Source organism: Sminthopsis crassicaudata, chromosome 3 (genome assembly GCF_048593235.1).
Source record: "Sminthopsis crassicaudata isolate SCR6 chromosome 3, ASM4859323v1, whole genome shotgun sequence".
Classification (NCBI taxonomy): domain Eukaryota; kingdom Metazoa; phylum Chordata; class Mammalia; order Dasyuromorphia; family Dasyuridae; genus Sminthopsis; species Sminthopsis crassicaudata.
Genome location: NC_133619.1, coordinates 162,900,011 through 162,923,638, shown reverse-complemented (window position 1 = coordinate 162,923,638; position 23,628 = coordinate 162,900,011). Strand labels below are relative to the sequence as shown.

Genomic DNA, 23,628 nt, shown 5'->3' with positions numbered 1-23,628 from the left:
TAGAAGGGAAACAAAGGCCTTCCTTCTCCCAGATGAGCCCTCTGTCTGCTTTGTCACATGTTAGCACATTAGCCATTGTCAGGAGCAGTCTTTAGTGTAACAATCAACCAGGCGAAATATTATTTTGAGCCAGATACTAGACAGACATGACAGCAGAAAATTAAGACAGACTTCCCAAAACAACCAGCAGTAAGAAATTCAAACAATTGCATTGCCAATGTTATGTCTGGTAGGTTTTTCAGGGTACAATAGTGTAATATTGTTCAGTCATTTTTCAGTTGTGTCCAACTTTTTTGACCTTATTTGAATTCAGGGAGGTAAGTTTTCCTGACTCTTGATCCAGCACTTTATCTACTGAGCCACATAACTTCCCCAAACAAATTGTTTAGGCATGTTTGACTCTTCATGACCCCATTTAGAGTTTTCTTGTCAAAGACAATGGATTGGTTTTCTATTTCCTTCTCTAATCGATTAGGCAGACAGGTTAAGTGACTTACCCAGGATCACACAGCTAATGAGGGTTTGAGATCAGATTTTTAGTCTTCCTCCAGGTGCTCTACCCTCTAAACAATTATCTGCCTCCCAGGGGTGGGGCAGGGAGGAGATGATAACCACAAGAACTTGGTACTTCCAAGTTTGTCCAGCCATTTTGTATCCAAATCTTCTTGACCCTATTTGGGGTTTTCTTGACAGAGATACTAGAGTGATTTGTCATGTCTTACTCCAACTCATCTTTATTGTTTTATGGTTAAGTCATTTTGGTCATGTCTGACTCTTTGTGACCCCATTTAGAGTTTTCCAGTTCATTTTGCAGATGAGGAAACTGAGGCAGACAAGGTGAAGTAATTTGGTCTAGATCACACAGCTAGAAAGTATCTGAGTCAGATTGGAAGTCAGGTGGATAAGTCTTCCTAACTCCCAAACCCACACTCTATCCACTGTGCCGTGCTACTGCAATAATAAGAGTGGATGACCATGATATTAGGACATTCTGAAAGGAGTCAATAGAATAGGAGGATTTCTGGATGTGCATAAAGAAGCTAAGAAAGCAAGTGTTAGAGACCCAAGCCATGGGGACTTAAATGAGACATAAGACTACCCGAGTAGAAATCCTAGAAGGAAACCTACCTTGAATGAATACATTTGTCTAAGAATAATTTTAAGCATAATGAATAAAACAAAAGTCTAGGAAAAGCAAGAAACAGGAGCAATGATGCTTGATTGCTTAGAGCTAAGGATCCTTATACTTCCCCTGGTGTTAAATGGACCTTTGCTCCTGAATTAGGACTGAACCTTTGTATAGTAGTTAAGGGATCAAGCTAAATTGTTAAGTAGGTTGATGGGCATGGACCAGGTAGGTCATTACAACTGTTCTCATTTAATCTGAAAGTTCTCATATAGACACTTCTAATATGATAGATTTTATGTCTCTAAAATAAAAATTCTGATTGAGAGTGTTAGCTTGAGCTTTTAGCAGATTTCACCTCTGTTCCTTATCCCCCCTCCAAACACACACACATTTCTAGGCAGAGGCTCTAGAAGATATTGACTATATTCTTGTAGTGATTTGGCTATATGATGAAAAGGATTATGTTGATATTATCAACAGATGAAATTCTTCCTCTGGACATTGATATCAGTGATCAATCTGGAAAAATTCTCAAGCCTGAATTTCTTAATGTGGTGTTTCTGAAACTAATTTTTAAAATACATATTTGATAACTGCTTTAAATATAATCACTTTCCTTTGTAATAATATATATATATATTTTTAATTTTATGGGTTAATACTGTCTACCATAGCCCTCATTGCCTTAGAAGGTTAAGGAAATTAGATTTTACCCCACCTCTAAGATATCCCATTACTCTTAGGGGGGTTAAGGATAAATAGCTTTTCTGTCAGTAGGGGCATGTTCAATTGATCATATCCCTCCTCCCCCAAGTGTAAGGAAGAGTAAGAGCTAGCAAATTGTGGTAAAAACAGCAACAGAAATAAAGAGACCACAGTCTCCCCAGTTATAGCAAGACATCCTATTTGAGTTACACAACAATTAGAGGAGCCTATACCCATTCACAGGGTAGGTGATATAGAAGCTTCCATGTTAACAATCTGGACATGCTCCAAAAAGTCCCTCGGGGTATCTTCATGTTAAGTGATTTGGGGATCCCTGAATAAGCTTCAGATTATTAAAAAAAAAAAAAAAAAAAAAAAAAAAAAGACAACAACCTAGGATATCTATCCATTTAAAAACATTTTGAGGAATCTACATTTCGCTAGATTGCTGATGAGATCCATGCCATGCAAAAAAAAAAAAAAAAAAACGCAGTTAGTCTTAAGTTGATAATATTAACTCTCATTTTCAATCATCACTTTGGGCTTAACTACTAAACAACTGCCCCTTAAGTGAAGCCTGAAATTATATTTCAATCATACTACTGAGTTTAAGCAACTTGACCATCCAGACAAGTGGACTTTGGGGATAGATTACTTCCATTGATGGTCATTCTGAGGCTATACTGTGCAATATAGTGAATTCTTGCTTAGAACTTTTAAAAATAGGAGAGCGAATCTTGATTCTGTAACTGACTTCCTCTTTAGTATTGAGGGCTAGATTTATTATTTTTCATTTATTTGAAATGTTTTGAAACAGGAAAGAAAAAAAAACTATTTTTCTTTTTTTTTTCTTTTTTCTTTTCTGTTATTACTTAAGATCTGAATCATAATGTAGCAAATATATAAATATTAGGTTTGTGCCTAAGTCCTAAGTATTTTTTACCTTCTAAATCTATGTATTCCATACACATGATCCACAAATTTTTGTGTATTAGGAGTTTTATTCAACATCTCTATTTTATGTTTTGTTTCTGGCTTGATATCCTCTCCTTAACTGTGGTTCATTGCCTTTTTTAGACATTATTGTTATTAGCATTATCACTATCATCATCATCATCATCATCATCATCATCATCATCCTTGGAAGTATTATTAGACTCTGGAGGAATTCAACTATATTTAAAATGAAATCTGACAACATAGCAAGTCTACTGCTTTTCCTTTAATTAGCTTTAGTTTCTTGCAGTGTAGCTTTTTTGTTGTTGTTTTCTAGTGATTCCATTTCAACAAGGAATAGAGCTAAGGAGGTGGGGAATAGATGGAATCTTACCCAGTCCTTATTAAAGAAAGTTCTGGTTACCCAATAGCCCTTTGAAAATACAGTCTGAACCCTGAGTTACAAGGGCTGGTCATTATAAAAAGAAAGACTTTTCATCCAGGAAGATGAATTCAAACTCCTTTTTCTTCTGGTAATTGAAGTTAATTTAAATAAATACATAGGTGGTATACATAAGAATTAATATATGGCAGTAATAATTTTAATACTTTTGGAAAACATTTTCTGTTGCTCAGTTGAACAACAGAAATAATGTCAGAAAAAGACCAGATAGGTGACTCCAAAGATAGTGTATTGGATCTGAAGTCAGGAGGACCCATCTTTCTGTGTTCAAATTTGGCTTCATACAACCAGCTGTGTGATCCTGATCAAGTTACTTAATGCAGTTTGCCTTAAAATGAACAGAAGAAGGAAATGGAAAACCACTACAGTATCTTTATACCAAGGAAAATTTCAAGAAGGGTCATGAAGAATTGGGTACAACTGAAAATGATTAAACAATAAATGTCAGAAAATTTTCAACTACTTTTTTAAAAATTCTGTTCAAAGTTACTCAGGATTTTTTTTCTTTCATATGGTTGGCCACCAGGAGGAATCATATTTTCCTTGGCACCTATGTGGTCATTTTAGTGGGAGGAGAGATTGACCTAAATAAAGAAGATACTTTCTACTAATAGCCCACATTTATATAGAACAGTATTACTTTACAGGTTACAAAGTATTTTTCTCACAACTTAGGTGAGTTAAGTGAATATATAAAGCATTATTACAACTTTACATATGAGGAAACTACAGTCTTAGAATTTAAGTGGCTTGATCAGGATCATATAGGTAGAAAACAGTAAAAACTTGAGGCAGCTAGGTGGCACAACGGATAATGTGTCAGGCCTGGAGTTAGGAAAGCTCACACTGCAGTGTGACTGTGAGCAAGTCATTAACTATTTGCCTCTGTTTCCTCATCTGTAAAATGAGTTGGAAAAGGAAATGGCAATGTACTCTAGGATCTTTGTCAAAAAAAAATGGGGCCACTGAAAGTTGGACATGAATGAAAAAGTACTGAATATTAAATAGCATGAGATATAGGAAATTTAGAGCCAATTATAGGAGTGTACTTTCAGTGACTCCACAGACTCATAAATTATAGTAATCTTAGGGATTCCTAAACTCAGACTTCCTGATGAGAATGCCATGAGTATGAGGGTTAAAGGGATTAAGTGACTAAGTTTGGGTGGCATATTAACCTTAACCAACAAACCAATCAGATTCCAAACATCCAAGGTTCAGTGACTAAATGATTCAGTGACTAGAATACTGGGAATGGAATTAGGAAAACCTGAGATTAAATCCTGCCTCAGTTATTGGCTCTGTGACCCTAAATAATTAATCTTCTACCTCAATGAATTAATCTATTAAACTGAAATAATACTAGCATTTTCCACAAGGGGTTGTTGTGAGATTAAAGGGACATATTTCCAAAGTGCTTGGTAAAATTGAAATTACTACATAAAGTCAAGTTATCATCATCATTGAGATGAATGAAAAACCTGAGAGAAAGATCAGAGTAATTAATGATTATGAATTAGGCCATTTGATAATAAATTGATTTTCAGTGGTTTTTCTTGGTAACCAAAGACAAAACCATGGAGATTATTGAATGCTTAAAAAGCTTTGGAAAAGGAGGTGCTCTATCACAGGTGAAATTAAACCCTGATTGGTAAATAATTAATGAGGGGATGGACATATTAATGAGGATGTAGGCTAAAAGTCTTAAATTCCTGCTGAGAATGTGACTTTATCATGTCACTCAGTTCCTCTAGGAATCTGGACATAGGAATCTATTTCTACCCAGTGCACTGTGATTGGTTCTCTCTTTCATAAATTGGACTACTCTAGACTATGGGCTGGGGGGGAGAGGGGAGGGAGAAAGGGGGTAGCATCACAAGGGTCTATACTTACTTCCTAAAGGCAAGAATTTACCTAGATTAGATTTTATTTGTAAATTCTAGTTGGGTGGAGTCCTATCCAAGATCACAGAGCCAGTAGAATTAAGACAATCTCATCTATCAGCAATGTCCTTAAGATAATGACTGACAGGTATATGAGATGGTCTCTCAATGAGGAAATTGAAAGGAAATCCTAATTTGACAATTGATTATTAATACAATAGAAAAAATAATCACTTATCATCATCATAATTATACTATGAAGCAAGAAATTACAATACAAAAAACTTTGAGTTAGAGTAAACCAAGGTTTATTACAAGGATGCATAATAACAGCTATCTAATATTTCCATTAGCAATGAATACAATTCATTTGCCAAGTTGAAAGCAACACCCCAAGCCACTCTTGAGCTTTAGTTTCCTGAATACTGGGCACATGTCAGTTTTGGTCAATATATCACTAAAAATGAGTAGTGATAACTAATATCTCTAAAAACTGAATGGGTTCTTCCTCAGGGTTTTTGTACCTCTTTGTGGCAAAATGGAAAAATACTGAGAGCTGGACTTTTGTTTTGTTTATATTTGTTTTTTCATCAAAACTAGGTTCCCACAGGATGGAGAATTACAACAGACATTCTGACCCAGAGCTCAGGGCTTTATCACTGTGTCAAGATAAAATCCTACCTACAATGATTATATACAGGACATCTGGGGAAAAAAAATGGGACATGGGGAGAGCTTGAGGAAAACTGCCCTGTGCTTGCAGGGAAAGATAGGAGCTAATTACTGGGAAGTAGAAATTTAAGCAGAAAAGCAAAACTCAGAAATAATAATAACGATAATATTAAAATAGCTAGAATTTATATAGAGCTTTACAGTTTGCAGAATATTTTACAAATATCACATTTTGTCCTCAGAACAATTCCAGAAGATACAATTACTATCTTTATTTTACAGTTGAGGAACCTGAAGCAGAAAGAAATTAAATGACTTGTCCTGAACTTACAGCTAGTAAGTATCTGAGGTCAAATTTGAACTCAGGCCTTCCTGACTCCAGGTACAGTGTTCGCTCTGTGCACTGTAGTGCCACCTAATCGTTTCTCATATCAAACTTAATAGGTGATTATCAGATAATTAATGGAGCCTCCAACACAGCTGATATCTATAACAGAGTATTCATGTTACTGGCTTCTCATGGATTTCTCCCAATTGCCATTCCGAACATATTCTCATTGTACCATCTTCATCCTGAATAGGAATATGCTCAGATCTGATTTAAAAAAAAAAAAAAATCTAAGACATCTATGCAGGAAAGTTGAATCTTAACTTATAACACTCCAGGTACCTTCAGAAGCAACACCTACTATTGAGAGTATGTCTAAAATCTTCCAATGAAGGTTCTTCAAATGTCCAGACACACTCAGTAAACACCAAATTGCACATGATTCTGTTGCTAGATTGTACAAGAAAATCTTGATAACAGATTGGGGCTTCTAAGTTAGAAAGAAGCTGGAGATGTAGTCCCCCAAGTAGCATTCTAAAAATGTGGCATGAGAGGTAGCTCCCAATTCTTTTCTCTCTCTCTTTTAGTTAGTAGTACATCCATACTGAGACTTCTGAACATCTCCTAAAACTTTAATGCTCTTCCTTAGGGTAATGGCAGGCTCAAAACAAGCTGTCCCCAAATAATTAAGAGTGAGTTGTAAATGTTTGGTAGTGGTAATGCATTTAATTAGTTTGTACCTGATTTGGATATGGATATAATTTGCATACCAATTACCTACTTTGAATATTTTCAGTTTGTCCATAATTTTTATTACTGTTATCACAACCTTATGATCCTAGGAATGGTTATAGACCAAAAAACATATCTGGAGTAGCTCTTTTCAGTGGAGGGTCCTGTGATCACAAGGGTCTAGGCACAAGCTTAGAAGAAAAGAGTGACATTCTTCTCAAATGCTTAGTCTTGATTCTGCCGAACTTTATTTGATACTTTATTCAATCTTGATTTTGGCTTCTCTGTTCATAAAATAATACTGGAGCAGTGTTTTAAAAATTAATCAGGGAGTTTTTTCTAAAATGCTACAAGGCATGAATATGTCATTTAAGCATCAAGCTAATGTAAGCTAAAGGTCTTGAGGGTAGATGCTAATTCACAAGGCAATTCTGATATTTTAAAAACTCATGGTCCTTTTCTGTAAAATAAAAAGGTTGAACTAGAATTTTGACTCTATGATCTCACTCTTCTCTGTGATATTCAAGTGATATTTCACTATCTCTGTCTCTCTCTGTCACTATCTCCTCTTTCTTTGTCTCTCTATTTCTTTCTGTATGTCTCTCTCCCTCCCTTCCTTTCCCTTCCTTTTTTCCCTCCCCCCCCTCTCATCCCTGAGAGAAAACAATGTTGTTTTTCTTACAATAATGAACACAAATTAAGGAAGCAAAATTACCAGTGTCTATTCCATAGCCATGAAACTTTTGCATTGATTGATACAGAATGAAAACTGAGAATTCTTGGCTATTACATTTTTCATAGACAATTATTACAGCTAAAGGGTGGGGGGAGGCAGGGAGAAAAGGTGATTCTTTGGGGATTACTGACAATGGAAATAAAGCATGTTTTTGAAATTATATGTCAATGTTGCATTCAGTTTTTCAGCTATGACAAGAATAAGGTTATGTTTCTTTCTCTTGGGAAAATATTGTGGGCGGCTGTTATTACCTTGACATGCCTATTTTATGACTTCTAATGGAGAATGGGAGACACCTGGTGGATATTGGTTACTATTGCAAAATATGTAAAATGAAGCTGATGAAAATCTAATGCTAATGCTTAAGGAAAGAAGGAAGGAAAGAAGAAAAATGATACTGGGAAAAAATAGAGCAAAACATTCTGGTTAATTTATCATCTGACTTATGATTACCTAATTAATAATTTACCTATAAGAGAAAAGAAATGTAGAAATTCAATACTTAGCTTTAAGCATTGAAACACCTCTTTAAGAAGAGGACCATGACATCAGGGAGGAGATGACTTGACATGCAATTGAATTGGATTTAAGTGAGAGAGGCAAGGTCACCTGCTTTACTTTCCCCTCCAGAACCATTTGAATTGATGGCAAGATAGAGATCAAGAAGACTGGAGATGGTCCTAGATGCAATGGGAGACTTTGGCCTTTTTAAAGCTAAGGTTTTCAACATTTCTCAGTTTGATTGAGGCCATAGCCATTCAGTGATTAAAGTTAAGTAGCTATTGGGACAAAGAATCTTCTCTTTCACTTAATCTAAAAAATATCTAATTGCTATTTAGCCTTAATCACTGAATAAATGATTTGATTATGTGAATATAAGATAGTTGAAAAAAAAAAAAAACAACCTTTCTGAATTTCAACTTATTCCATCTACTTTTAAAGTACTCGTGGAATGACATGAAAAAAAAAGGCAATAATAATAGTTGCTATTTACTTATAGCACTTTAAGTTTTACAAAGTGTTAACATTATATTATTTAATCCTTACAGGAACCCTATGAAGTAGTATTAGCTATTTTTAATGCTAGAAAATTTTAATGGTCAGAAAACTGGGGCTCAGAAAGGCTAAGTGATTTGACCATATTTAATAAAGACTTAAAAAAGAATAAAGCTTTTTAAATAAGAATTTAAGTGGAATTTTGAAAAATGTATTTTATGTTACTAAGAACATAAATTGTTTTGCAAGCCCTTATATCTTTATATAAATTTTTCAAATATTGTAATATTTCCCCTCCTACAATACTCCCCCACTGGAAATCTGTTTATATATACACATACACACATGCACATCTGTCTATGTAAATATATGGACAGTATATTGTATTGTGTTTCATGTGTACATATGTGTATATATAAATATATACATAAATGTATGCAAACATATATACATAAATGTATACATAGCTATATGCATTAGTTTTGTAAATTAGATATTCTTGCTATATCTACATCTCATCCTATTATTTCATAGTATGATACAAGATCATAAAATTCTCTAAGAAGATCCCAAAGGAGAAAGAAAAGATGAGCATTGTTTTTTAACATGCACAAGTTAAGCAAAAGGTGTATAATTCTATATATTTTTTTCTAAATACATTTGTCTCTTTGCTATTGCTCTTTTAAGATCTCAAGACAGACATTGCCTTAGGCTCTCTTCTCTGCAAAAATAAAATTCCCATATTAATATCTGACTAGTGATTTAGATAATCCAAAACAGTTGATGATAGGAATGCTAAACTTTTAGACAACCCAACAGTCAGGGTTATCTTCTCCTCATTCTTTCTACATTTTTCATTCACAGCAATTTTGTTCTTGCCATCATCTCATTCTGATCAAAGTTCATTAATTATGTGAAAGGGCCTTGGAAATTGTAAAGGGCTTACAAATGTAATGTGCTATTCTCAATGTCATTGCTAATATGAAATCCAACCCATTGTCCTCCTTCGAACTCTTCAATCACAGAAACATAACCAGATTTGATTGCAGCATGGTCTGAATATGTGTAATATTTCTGGGCTCAGAGAAGAATGAATTCAAATGTCCATTTCAATATGGAAATGAAAGAAGAAAGAGGCATTTGGTTTGTACAATGTCTTCTGACTAAAATTTTGACTGTGTCTGATGCAGGGTATTTTTATATATAACAAATTCAACTCAAAAAAGAAGGCCTATTTCAGAATCATTCTGCCTGGCTTGCTCTAACTCACCTTTCTCCTGGAAACATTCACCTAAAATGAAATCTGTGCTTTAGGTCCCACTTATATCTGCTATAAAGGTGAATAGTAATGAATGAACCTGATTAAATTCACTAATTTCCTTAGGGTCCCTTGTCGGCATCTCCAAAGAACCATAATTCTATGGAAATAGAAACTTGGTATTAATGAAGCTTAGTACAGTGAAAACAAGATCTCATCCTCACTTTTAGGATGAATATATACAAAAGAACTCTTTTTTATCTGGATTTCAAACCATCCTCTGCCTTTTTTGGATGTGCTTTTCTCCTTGTGTAACCATGAACCACAGAAAGGAGAATGTTAGCACTGAAAGAACTTATCATTTTACAGATGAAAAAACTAAACCCAAAAACTTTTTAAACTAGATAATCATCCAACTAGCTAGTGATAATCAGGATTATGATTTGGACATTATAAATTGTCATTCCTAATCTCTTCCCATTCATTTTTTAAAATTTCATTCTTACTAAGATAATAAAATTATATTATAGTTTTAAACTCTTAGCTATTAGCAAAGGGTTTACCAAGAATAGCCATTCTTTCTTCTATCTGATTTTTAAAATGTTTCAGCCAATGGTCTTTTTATAATGTTTCATTCTTGACCATATCTCAGGACCAAGAATTGAACCATGTTCAGGTAACTGAAGATTTAATCCAAGATTCTGGATAGTACTTTGGTAGCCATTGTTTCATTCTATTGGAAAGAATTGCTTCAGAATTGAAAAAAAAAAAAAGATCATTATACTTTTAATAATAGTTAGCATTTATACTTTGTTTTAAGGCCTTAACATGTCCCGACATTTATATTTTTGCTATTATAAAAAGAAATGTGACTAGCCTTTGAAAAGATATTTTTACCTCATGTTTTTATATCAAATCAACAACAATTTATTAAACACATTTTATGTACCAGGTGTTCTACTGAGTACTTGGAATACAAAGAAAGGCATGAATAGTCTCTGAACACAGGAATTCACAATCTGATGATGAACAACACAAATTAAGATTTGTACATCATCATTTGAAGATAATCTCAGAAGGGAAGGTACTTAATAATTGTTAAGTGACACTAGGAAAGACTTTTTTATACAAGGTAGAATGTTAGTTGGCATTTGAAGGACCTAAGGAAATCGAAGGGCAGACATGAGGAATGAGAGAGTGCTAGCAGTAAGGGGACATCCAGTGAAGATGAAGTATTTTGTGTGAGGAACCACAAGGATGCCAGTATTATTAATAGAGTATCAAAGCATATATGGAAGGGAACCAAATATAAGAAGACTTGGAAAGGTAGCAAGGGCCAAATTATGAATAATTTTAAAAGCCAAACAAAGGGTTTTATTTTTGATTCTGGAGATAATAGGAAGCAATGAGTGTTTATTGAATTAGGGGATAGGCTTGGGATGTGACATGGTCAGAAATGGGAGGAAAAATCACTTGACAGCCAACTGGAGAATGAACTGAAGTGAATGAGGATTTGATTTAGAGAAGCCAAACAGAAGAAAGCTTACTCCAGGGTAGTAGCAGTGTCAAAGGAGAGATCCCATATTTAAAAGACAGTGACAGGCCTTCACTAAAACCAGGATCAGATAGCCCTTGGGATACTTAATACTGTGGATAAAACTGAGCTCCTACAGCTTGAGATGCAGCTCGGTGTTCTTTAAATACCTATTATCAAGTGTATCTGCCTGGTTGTCAAAAATCTATGGATTTATATTGGCTATTTCATAATTTTTCAGAGTTATATCCTTTGATTTCCATTAGGAAAACCCTTGTAGATTTTCCATTTTATTTTTAAATGACACTTCCTGGAGGAATCAGGAAGTGTTTGTGGATAGACTCAATTTATTTGATATCAACTTTCAAGCCTGATGGTAAGTCCATTATCAAGATCCCAAACTCCTAATATCCATAGGTCAAATGAATAATCCTGAAGGAAAATTTGACTTTAGAAAGCCTAATTCTGTGCATTCCCTCATTCAGGCGATTTCCATACTTATGTTCTATTTTTCATTACATTTTCTTTTATTAAAAACTACTTTCAAGAAAAATTCTGGATTCATCTATAAACTAAATGGTAAATAAATAAAAAAGGTTTAATGTTACTCTTTAAGCTGATGTTTCAATAGGCTTACAAAACTTTCAATAAAACAGCAAAGGGGGTAATAGAAAACTATCTAGGGACAGTAGGGTATTTTCAATAGCCCTGAAATCAAACATAAGAAGGTATATTTTTCACTTCTAGTTGGCTAGGTGACTGGTTTTGTCACTTCCCAATTGGTATTAAAATATTTGGGCCTAATACTACAGAGGTCCTCCCACTGATTTCCATTTAGACACTCCTATTTTTTCTACAAGCTCCAAATAGATGTTTCTTTCTGATAAGTAAAATCAGTTAGCTCAATGGTCCAACTACCCTTCTTGTCTGTTTTAAAGTTAGAAATGCTGGGTAGAATAGAATCAAAAGTCATCTTTATTGCTCCTATTGTTCATTTGAAGTTACTTGTTATAACCAAATGAATTGTATTTATACTAAATTTATAAAATATTATAGATTTAAGTATATTCTTCAATATTTCAGTACATCTATGATTTTATAAGCAAGAATTCTCTTACCACAAGTACAGAATATAAACCATTCAAAGAATCCATGTAGATCTTATCAATTTCTTTCTTCCATAGGATATTTATATAACATATATATATAGGAGTGTTAATTCATTACACTTTCTAGATAACTATTTAAAGGCAAATAACCTAATGTTTTACAAGGAGTGCTGAAGAGAATAGAGTATGCAAACTATAGGTCAGTAAGTTTGATTCTTTGATTCTGCTTCTTGAAAATATTTTAAAACAGATCAATAAAGACATGTTTGGCAAATATCTAGGTAGAACATGGTCATGAAAAAGAACATCATGGATTCATCAAAAATAGGTCATGACACAATAACTTCATTTCCTTTTTTGACATTGTCATTAGATAGACACATAAGAATGATGCTGTGAATATAATTTACCTAGATTTTAACAGAACTTTAAAGTCTCATTTATATCAGTAATTACTAATAGTCTAAGGTCAACATGGCAGGATGTATCTAGCAGTACACCAAGGGTTTCTGCAGAACTATATGTTGTAGGTAGAAACTTCAACAAACTAATTTAGCCTTTATGTCAGAAAACACACACACACACACACACACAAAGATCTGTCCAAAAATAGCATAGCCTTATTTAAGAGGTGGTGGGTTATCCCATGCCAGAAGGTCTTCAAGTAGAGGCTGAATGATCACATATGAAAGTTTCCTTTCATAAAATGGATTGGACTGCTAGATGACTTCCAAGCTTTTCCAGTTCCAAAATTATATAATTTTATAAACTAGGTTATCTTATTTAATGTCCATTAAATATTTCATTATGTTTTTTACGATACTCTTTGTGTGGAAGTTATTTTTTGGGAATATAATACACCTTAATTGTTTATAGCATGTGTCTTTACATAGTTCTTTTGGTCACTTAAATTGTAGTATATAAAATTCAGAATATATAGCTAATTATTATGCAAAGGTACTATTGTTATTGTTAAGTCAATTTTTTAGTCATGTTCCATTTTTTATGATCCTCTTTGGGGTTTTCTTGGCAAAAAATATTGGAGTGGTCTACCAGCTCATTTTACATATAAGAAATTAAGGCAAACAGTGTTAAGTTACTTGCCCAAGATCGCAGAGCTAATAAGTGTCTTAAAGCCCAGATGTGAATTCAAGAAAATGGCCTATGGTACTATAACATACATTAAAATGTCACTTAAAATAGCTACCTTAGGAAACTATGGAATGATTCCAATAATATCAAATACAAATACAAATTCCTTATCACTTCAGAGTCTCTGGCACATTCTTTCAAATATTTTGAATGCTGGAAATTTTTTCCCAGCATTTGACACATGAAAGAAAGAAAGAAAGAAAGAGAGAGAGAGAGAGAGAGGAGAGGAGAGAGAGAGAGAGAGAGAGAGAGAGAGAGAGAGAGAGAAAGAAAGAAAGAAAAGAAAGAAAGAAAGAAAGAAAGAAAGAAAGAAAAGAAGAAAGAAAGAAAGAAAGGAAGGAAGGAAGGAAGGAAGGAAGGAAGGAAGGAAGGAAGGAAGGAAGGAAGGAAGGAAGGAAGGAAGGAAGGAAGGAAGGAAGGAAGGAAGGAAGGAAGGAAGGAAGGAAGGAAGGAAGGAAGGAAAAGAAGAAAAAAGAAGAGAAAAGAAAAGAAAAGAAAAGAAAAGAAAAGAAAAGAAAAGAAAAGAAAAGAAAAGAAAAGAAAAAAGGAAGGAGGAAGGAAGGAAGGAAGGAAAGAAGGAAGGAAGGAAGGAAGGAAGGAAGGAAGGAAGGAAGGAAGGAAGGAAGGAAGGAAGGAAGGAAGGAAGGAAGGAAGGAAGGAAGGAAGGAAGGAAGGAAGGAAGGAAGGAAGGAAGGAAGGAAGAACAGGGAAGGAAGGAGGGAGGGAGGGAGGAAGAAAGGAAAGAAGAAAAGAAAGAAAAAAATTAAAAATCTTTGTTCTCAGCAAACTAGTACAATTTATACTAATGATCACTCTTCAAATTTATCCCAAATTTTTGCAAATGATGACCTTTCATATCAGAAACTGAGGTTTTCAACTGTATTTATATAGAGTTGGAGGTCCTCTTATTTTTACTTTTAAGAATGTTGACATATGAATTTTTATATTTTTCAGATCTTCTAAAACCAGAAAATCTTAGAAGCACTAGAATGCTTTTTCATTACAAGGTTAATATTAACCTTGGGGCTTATAAATGCAAATAAATTACAAATTATGACTCATTTCCTAATTGTGCTTGACTTTGCCTGACATCTTTTTTAAAAGTGTGCATATTTGATTAAACTACTTGTGGATGCTGAATCCTCATTTCCTCTCTGTTTTTCTTCCCATAGTTTTCTTAAATCTCCATTAAAATTCTGTTCACTCTTCTATAACTCTCCTTCCAAATCTTGGCCAATCTATACCACAAATGTTTTGTTAATGCTTTATCCTCTATTTAAGGCTGTTTATAAGAACTTAAAATTGGGCTGAGGGAAGAGGGAAAGAATCATAGTCCTTACACATATAGCCCTCACTTACAACATTAATTTCTATCAGTAAATAACCAACTTCACTATATCATACATATAAATTGGTGAAGTTGAGAAATGTTTAACCAAGTGGAGTATGTTTTTAACTAAGTGGAGTAATCCCAATTACTTTGAGAAGAATGTTGCACAGAAAAAAAAAGAAAAAAAAAAAGAAAGAAAAAAAAAAGGTATTGCAAGGGTTAATTGCTTTGAAATATGACTATTTCTAATTGTGCAATAATTTCTTTTACACGGATGATTTTTCAATGCATTTTCTCATGCAAGACATTAGCAGTGGCAAATATAAAATCTACTGCCTTTAAGCAAGGCCAAGGTGAAGAATAAGGACATCGGGGAAGAAGGAAGTACAGATTTTTCTGAAAATAGAATTCAGAAACTCTTGCAAAAGAAATTGGACATTAGAAATCAGACACAAAATTTAAAAAATAAGATTGTTTTTTATATTTGATCTTTTTAGTTTTTATTGTAACAAAATGAAGTTCCAATCTACTAATATACATGGTAATTAATATTTGCATTTTTAAATATGCAGTAGATTCTTTTTAAAAATAAAATTCTGCCCATTCCAATAAAACTTGGAATAAATGTTACTCTGGTCTGAGACTTTTCTAAGTACCAAGAAAACCCTTTTCATGTGACTCTCATTAAAAATCAATGGGAAGCATGTTACTAAAAGCCAGATAAGTCTTTTTGGAGAATTTCCATCCCACTTATGAATGTCATTTTATTCTCTTAATTCTGACAGTTTCCATTCCTCTTGTCATAAGTAATTTAAAGACACAATAGTAAGTTAATATTTGTTCATTTTCCTTTATTATTAAACTCTTGGAGTTCAGTTATTGTCTTCAAGAATGTATTGAGCAGCTTTTGTATTCCTGGAACTCCTTTAGATACTTGAATCCAGAAACCAAAGAAATTATCCAGGAGCTCTCGGAAATTTAAATTTTAAAACATGCACAGGACTGACAAAATACAAGGGAACAGCAAATAATAAATACATATGTAATATGGCATTATTTCAGTGCAATTCAATAAACATTTATTGATGGATGAAAAAGCATCTATTCAGGTACTTACTATATATTAATTACTGATAATTCAAAAAGAATATCAATGTAGTGCCTGCTCTCAAGGAACTTATACTGTAATTGGGAGAACAACATGTAGGAGGATATAGATGCAAAAGAGAAAGAAAAGCCTTAAGGTCTAAGGGTACAATAGCAGAAAATTGGTAAAGTTGGTAAAAATGACCATGCTTAGTTATGGAAGGTTTAACTGCAAGGCATATGACAAGATCCAGAGAATATTGGGCTGAAGTTATAGGATAGATGGTAAGATCTGGTGGTCTTCTACTTCACCTGAAAGATCACCATTGGTGACTTATAGCCCATATCATTAAGCATCTACTTTATACAAAAGCAATGTGACATGTCTTTGTTCATACGAATAGGAATGAATTCAGATATATTCTCTCTAAGCTGATGTTGGTCTTAATTTTTCCTTCTCATACAGTATTCCAAAATTTTCTAGATGGGAAAAAATAATGTTCAAATTGGAGAAAACAAGTTGTCTAAGTGTGAAGAATAATATTATTGAGGTAATTTTTGGTTATCAGCACCCTAAAATTCTAATATGGAATGAACATATTTTAATGTATTCCTGGGCATACCATAGAATGTTAGACAAATAGATACACATAGATACATACAAACAAATAAAAATGTAGAAAGATACAATTATATATGTGTGTGAATAGATACATATGTAATCAAATTCATATAAGCAAGACAATGTTTGCACTTTCTAATTGTCATTCCCAATTTGATTATAATTCCATATTGTCTTTAGTAATTTGAATAAACTGAAAAAAATATGATTAATTATGCATTTATAGACTTCTACCAGAGAACACACAGATTCTTACACTGCATAGTTAAGGTCATCAGTACAAAAGTTGTAAAAAAAAAAAAAATTACATATAAATACAATCTCTTGATTTTCTAAGGTAAGGAAAATGGAAAATTATATTTAAGAGAATAAACTAAGATAAAACAAAGATCTATGTAAGAATAGAGAAACTTTTCTAAGTTTTGCAGATGAAGTTTGTTTTATAGCAGAGACCAGAGGCTTTGTATGTATCTTTTTTTAAAATCCAGTACCAAATTGTAATTATTTTAATTGTTCTACAGAAACATGCTGATATATTCTGAAAAAATCTACTGGTTTACTTAATTTTAGAGTATAAACTCAGAATAAAAGAGCTTAGAATGGCATGTGTGCTTAAAATTCATATTTAGCAATTTATTAAGCATCTACTGAAAGAAAAAATGTATGTGCCTGGTGTTTACTATGGGCTAGACATTCTGCTAAGTACTGAGAATATAAATAAAAAGCACAACCTTCTATCCCCTAAAAGCTAATATTTTAATAAGGAAGAGAGCAAAAGAGAATTAAAGGAGAGAGAAAGAGACAAAGAGAGAGGCAGAAACAGAGACAGACAAAGACAGAGAGACAGACAACTGTATTTAAGTGAGGAAGGGCAGTGCAAGGTCACCTGACTCACTTTCTTCTCCAGATCATCTGAGTCCAGTGGCAAAATGGAGATCAAGATGACTGGAGATGTTTCTGGATGAAATAGGAGGCCTAAGCCTTTTTAAGCAACAGATCCCAATTTGACTGAGGCCAGACCCATTCATGATTAAAGCTAGGTAGCAACTGAGGCAAAGAATCTCCTCTTTCATGTAAAGTGCTGTTGTCTCAGTTGACATTAACTCTCGTCCAGAAAGTGACTTCCCTTCCTGCAGAGAGCCAAGTCAAGCCTGGTCTAAAGCAGAGACTATCTCTGGAGTGCTGCCCTCTTTATCCTCTTAGAGAATGGGCGTGGGATAATGCAAGGGCTTCTGGGAAGAACCACTTCAACCAAAGAGCTTGCTCCTCCCAAACACGAAAACTCTTCCCCAGGAATTCACAAGTCAAACTACCAGGAAAGGCCGGAACTAGAAAATTGTCAAGTACCGACTTAGTACTTAGTAAAACCCAATATCTCATTATCTCATTAGCACTTAGTAAGAACCTAACACTTTCACTTAGTCCAAAAAAATGATAGATAGATAGACAGACAGACAGACAGACATTCAGATAATGAATGAATGAATCTGAGAGAGGAAGAAGTTTAGGGTTTTAGGCCAAAGCAGAAAGGACTGTTATTTACATTTGATCTGAGTCAATAAGGACTCAAACAATGACCAAATAGGGCTTGGCCTAAGACCTATTCCAGGCTGTGGAAAGGAGTCAGCAAATAATGAGTTTTTTTTTTTTGTTTGTTTTTTTTTAAACAGAGCATAGAGATAATGGAAGGGGTGTACACTTAGTGGAGATATGAAAGTATATGATAAAGACAATAAATGTCTGTGTTGCCCTTGGCAAAGAAAAGAAGCACTCAGAGATTAGGATAAAAGATTATTTAAGACATCATAAAGGAAATTTAAAATATGGGAGAGGAGACAAAAGGGTGCTTATTAAGAATGGTCTCTATTTTCTAAATAAAATAAGAGACAAAGACTTATTGTTTAAAGAAAGATAGTAGGGGGTGACTGTAAATGTAAAGTAAAGATCCGAAACAACCACTATGGAAAATGAGAGAAAAAATTAAAACATTGCTTTGGTAGTTGGACCCTGCCCAGATTAGATAAATAAATTAATAATGAACCAAGCATTGCTCCTTAAGCTTCCGCCTTTTAAGCATTTACCAGAATGTAAATAGGAACAAAGAAGTCAAATTGAGAGGGGTAATGGGTTGGTATTACTGTGTGGTACAGAAATGGTGAGGGGTCACCATTTAATAAAAAAAGCTGAAGAGATCTCTAGAAGCAAAGCAAAGTTTATTATACATTTTCTCGAGAAGGGCGTCCCATCCTTGGAATGAAAGGGAGGAAGCCCCTTCTGGGGCAGGGTTAACACTTTTAATCCCTAATGCAAATGCCCCTCCTACCACTGACCCTCAACCTCATTGGCTGAGGATCTTACATTCTAAATGAGAGAACTACCCAAGAAATTGAACTTGACCGATAAGTACATAGTTGCCCATATTTGGCTGAAATAGGGGACTTAAGTATGCCCTTGACTCAATCTTCAAAGTCCTTCAGGCCTATTCTAACACTGAAGTAGATGAAGCATTACTCAATTTTTACATCTGTCTTGAAAAATCTCACCTCATCTCATTCATTATGTAAACTATGAATAACAGTAGGACAAGGAATCAAGATATCCTAGAGTACAAAACTGTATAGTTGAAGTGGTGAACTAAAAATGAGACCAGAAAAGAAAATTATGGGCTGTGAGTAAAGGAAATAGTAGAGATATCAGAAGTCATGATGAGAACAAAGAATAATTTTAGGAAGAGTGAATTAAAAAGAGAGATGGTATATTAGGCTGCCATAATCAGAGTTCAAGGTAATAGAGATAGCCTATTTATTGTGAAATGCAAATGACCCTCCTTATGGGTATCTGTGGTAGGAAGAAGACATGGGTCATAGGAGTTGATGAAGTTGATTAACCAGAAAATGTGGAATTTTGAAGAGACATGAATGTGTATAATGAAATACCCAAGACAAGAGACAAGATTTAGACTTGAGAGAAAGATTGTGATCTGTTTCAGAAAAGAGGGAGAATGACTTGGAGGTTACTAGGAACTACCACAAGTATATAGACTTGGCAGTACAGATGCAATCATAGAATGAACCATAAGAAATTTGTCCAGTGATGGTAGCAAAAGGATAGACTGAAAGTGGGAATTAGGAAAGAGGCATTTATTTTTATTCCTCTTGGTCTAGTGTGTTTAGGAGTTACAAGAGGAGAAAAACTCATTTATTTTTATTTATTTATTTTTTTTAATTTCATTGAGGCAATTGTGGTTAAGTTACTTGCCTAGGGTGACACAGCTGGTATGTGTTATGTGTCTGAGGGAGATTTGAACTCAGGTTTCCTGACTTCAGGTCTGGTGCTCTATCCACTGCACCATCTAGTGGGCCCTCATTGACTTCAAAGGAAAGCAGATTTCATTGAATATAAGAAAATGGAAAGATTATAAGAAGAAAAGATGTGAAGCGAAGCTTATGATAGAACAGGTGTTAGAAAGAGCATAGTAAGGCAGAAGAGGATAGATTTGTTATGCCTGAAGTTGATAGGGATTGGAAAGTGGTTGTAGGAAAAAATAATGTTCCCCTTAAAAGATGACAATACTCAATTATAGGGTTTAAAAGAAAAAGGTATATATGTGCAGCCATTTGGGGAAGGGAGGTTGTGTATGGGGTAGAAAGAGTAAAGAAAGAGAAAGGGTTGACAGCTATATTATAGAAAAATTACCAATTAAACAAGAGCTTCTCTAAGATCTTGTGATGACAGAGACAAGAGCCAAACAATATTATCTCAAACACAAAGGATGAAGAAAATGAGACAGCAAGGTGATCAGGTTAGATACTTAAGCCAATAAATGTTGGTAATTAATATTTAGTCAGAGGCCTGCCTAAATTCCTAAAATATATCAGTTCTTTTTACCTTATACTAAGATAATATGGGATGGTGCATACCTAAAAGATTTCCTGAATTAGGAGTGTTTTGTTGTTTAATCATTTCAGTCATACCCAACTCTTTGTGACCCCATTTCAGGTTTTCTTGGCAAAGATACAGATTTGCCATTTCCTTCTCTAGCTCATTTTGCGGATGAGAAAATTGAGGCAAACAATGTTAAGTGTCTTGGCTAGATCAAACAGCTTGTAAAGCCAGATTAGAACTTAAGAAGATGAGTTTTACTGATTCCAGACCCAGCACTCTATCCATTATACTACTAAGCTGCTCAGATGTGGAGTGTGTATTTGGCTTAGAATCAGGTCATATGTCTAAAGTCCTTGTATTGTCCTAGGGCCTATGGGAAAAAGGGATGGCATCTAAGACTGGTTCAGATGAGATCATTGCATGAATCTAGTTCCGGAAACCTGAGACCTTGTTTTCTCAGAGAGTTCAGTGAAGTAGAATAAAGTGTTTTAAATGGTAGTTGGATCTAGAAGAAAGATCCACCTCCTCAGGCCACCTTCTCCTAAATATAGTGGTGTAGGAAGAAAGACTAATACTCATACTAATGGGACAAAAGTTGCATTTTTAATATAATTTCCTTCCTATTTGTGCCCCTGGTGAAGGCCTTCTGACTTTTCCTCAAAGATACTCTATATTTTATATACAGGTATTATCTCTGGCAGACCCTCATGGATGGAATGTTCTACATCCTCCTCCCTGATTACCATCACTGGCTTCCTTTAAGGCCCCATTAAAATGTCATTTTCTACAGAAAAATTTCCATTATTTTTTATTTTATTTTATTAATTATCTTTTAATTATTTATTATTTTTCCTGTTGTAGTTTGCTTTGTATATATTTGTGAAGGTACTGCCTTAAAGACAGATTGCAGAATAACAAAAGAAATTTGATTATCCTATTTAAAGCAATAAGTAGGATTCATGCAAATTAATGAACTATTGCTTATTTTGTGCCAACTCAGTCTTCTTGAATTCTCTACAAGCATTATGCTGACTTTGGAAATCTTCAACCCGAGGTAAAGTTTATGAGGTGGATCAGGTGGTTTTAAAGGGCCAGATGCTCTAAAGTAATCCTGTTCTCTGAGGTAAAATACTTTTGTATTTTGTATTTTGTTCCATAGACTGTGAGAAACAATTGGATACTTGTCAGAACAGAGCATCAAAAAATATTATTAGGACAGCAGTAAATAAGGATATATTGGAGACAGGAGAGACTGTATGCAAGAATATAATCCAGGGGAAAAAAGGAGAGAGCCAAGAAAAACCACCTGAAGAACGGGACCATTTAAGGAGAGGAATAAAAATTAAAGGCCAGCAGCAAAGGGGAGAAAGAAGGAGCAATTAAATCATAAAAAGGAGGTGGACCCATAAGAGTACATTATCATGGAAATCAAAAGAAGAAAGAGAAGAATCAAGTAGGAGGAACTGGAAAGAATACTAGCTATGGAGTCAGAAGTTGTGGGTTCAAATCCCACTTTAAACACTACTTTTTAATACCTTATGCATATTACTTAGTCTCTCTGACTCAATTTCCTCCTCTATAAAATGAATTTGCATGGCTACTGAAATTTCTTCTGCTTCCACATCTCAAGTATAACAGACATTTGGATGTATGAGTTCTATTGTCTTTTGAATGGTAACATAAATCAGAAATTTAATAGCTAGGTGACCTTCAACAAGCTACTTAACATGTTAGATCTTCACTTTCTTCATCTATAACATGGGGATAAAGATATCAGTTCTATGTGTGTTGCAGCACCATTAGGAGGAAAGTGCTTTGCCAGAGTTAGTATGCTATGTAAATATAAGCTATTATTCTATTATTTATATTCACACTCCTTATAAGATTGCTTGTTTGGGGCACTAGTTTTCTAAGGCATGGTTGAAGAAAATTGCAGATGACTCTCTTTTGTGAAAGTGTTTTAAATTATTCATGTTTTAAATATAATAAAGAATGTTGCCAACATTAAAAAACAACCACATTCTTTTTCTAAGGCAGACTATCTGGGAGGTATTTAAATGATTTTAAACTATTAGGCAATGCTTGTATGTACAGGATTACTCACGTACCTGAGTATGTCTATATATGTTCTTTGATTACATAGGAAGTCTGGGTTTCTCTCTGACAAGAAAATCAGGAAATAGAGCTGGTCCTGTAAATGCTTTGCAGTTGATCAAAGCATTAGCCATCCTGAATGTCTCTTCAATTATGCTTCATAGCTTGAAGCACTGCAGCTACAGGACCATTTACATAATTTCCTGTTTTCCAGGGTATTTCCTTCACATAGGTACAGTTACCAAGCATTTAGAAATGGAAAAAGCATGTGAGTGATACAATGGATATTCAAAAGCATTAGCAGGGAACAAAAAGGTCACTGATATACAAGGTAAAAATTTGTGGGCTCCAGTGTGCCTTGCTTACAGAGCAGAAGACAAATAACACAAAGAATGGGAGGTATTCTTAAGTAAGAATACATTTTTTTGAGGAGTGATTTTTGGGAATTTTAAAACATATATATATATATATATATATATATATATATATATATATATATATATATATATATATATATATATATATATATATATATATATATATTTTTAGTAATATGGAATGTCTAAGCATAAGACCATAGACAGAGAGATGTGCAAGACCCCAAGATCCCTAAATTCCTATTATACTCTAAAAACATATAAATAATATAAATAATTCTATACCAGTCATTTGGGAATTTTGAGTCCTGATTGACTCAAAGTGAAAGCAAATAGCAGTTATTTCTGTTTTTTTCCTAGAAAACCTGGGGACCCTCTCCTCCCCAATTTATTTGTTTATTTAGGTGTTGTTGTTGTTGTTTTTTTGGGGGGATAACTGAAGTTATTCTTTGCTTCAATTGCTACCTAGTCTTAATCACTAAATAGGCATGGCCTCAGTCAAACTGAGACCTATTGAAGATCTTAGTTTAGAAAGGTCAAAGTCTCTCATTTCATCCTATTTCTTGATCTATATCTGGCCACTGAACCCAGATGGCTCTAG

At 34.0% G+C, this 23,628-nt stretch overlaps 1 protein-coding gene across 2 annotated transcripts in view; it reads left to right on the top strand.

Moving 5' to 3' along the window:
• Positions 1-23,628, top strand: part of NALF1 (NALCN channel auxiliary factor 1) — a 710,740-nt gene that overhangs the window by 674,283 nt on the left and 12,829 nt on the right. Inside the window, exon 3 of one of the 2 annotated variants that reach the window (XM_074299502.1) lies at positions 6,071-6,124. The exons of the other annotated variant lie outside the window; for it this stretch is intronic. Within the exon in view, the coding sequence (XP_074155603.1) occupies positions 6,071-6,099 (29 nt within the window). The 3' untranslated portion in view covers positions 6,100-6,124. The remainder of the gene's footprint in view (positions 1-6,070; positions 6,125-23,628) is intronic. 2 annotated transcript variants of the gene reach the window in all.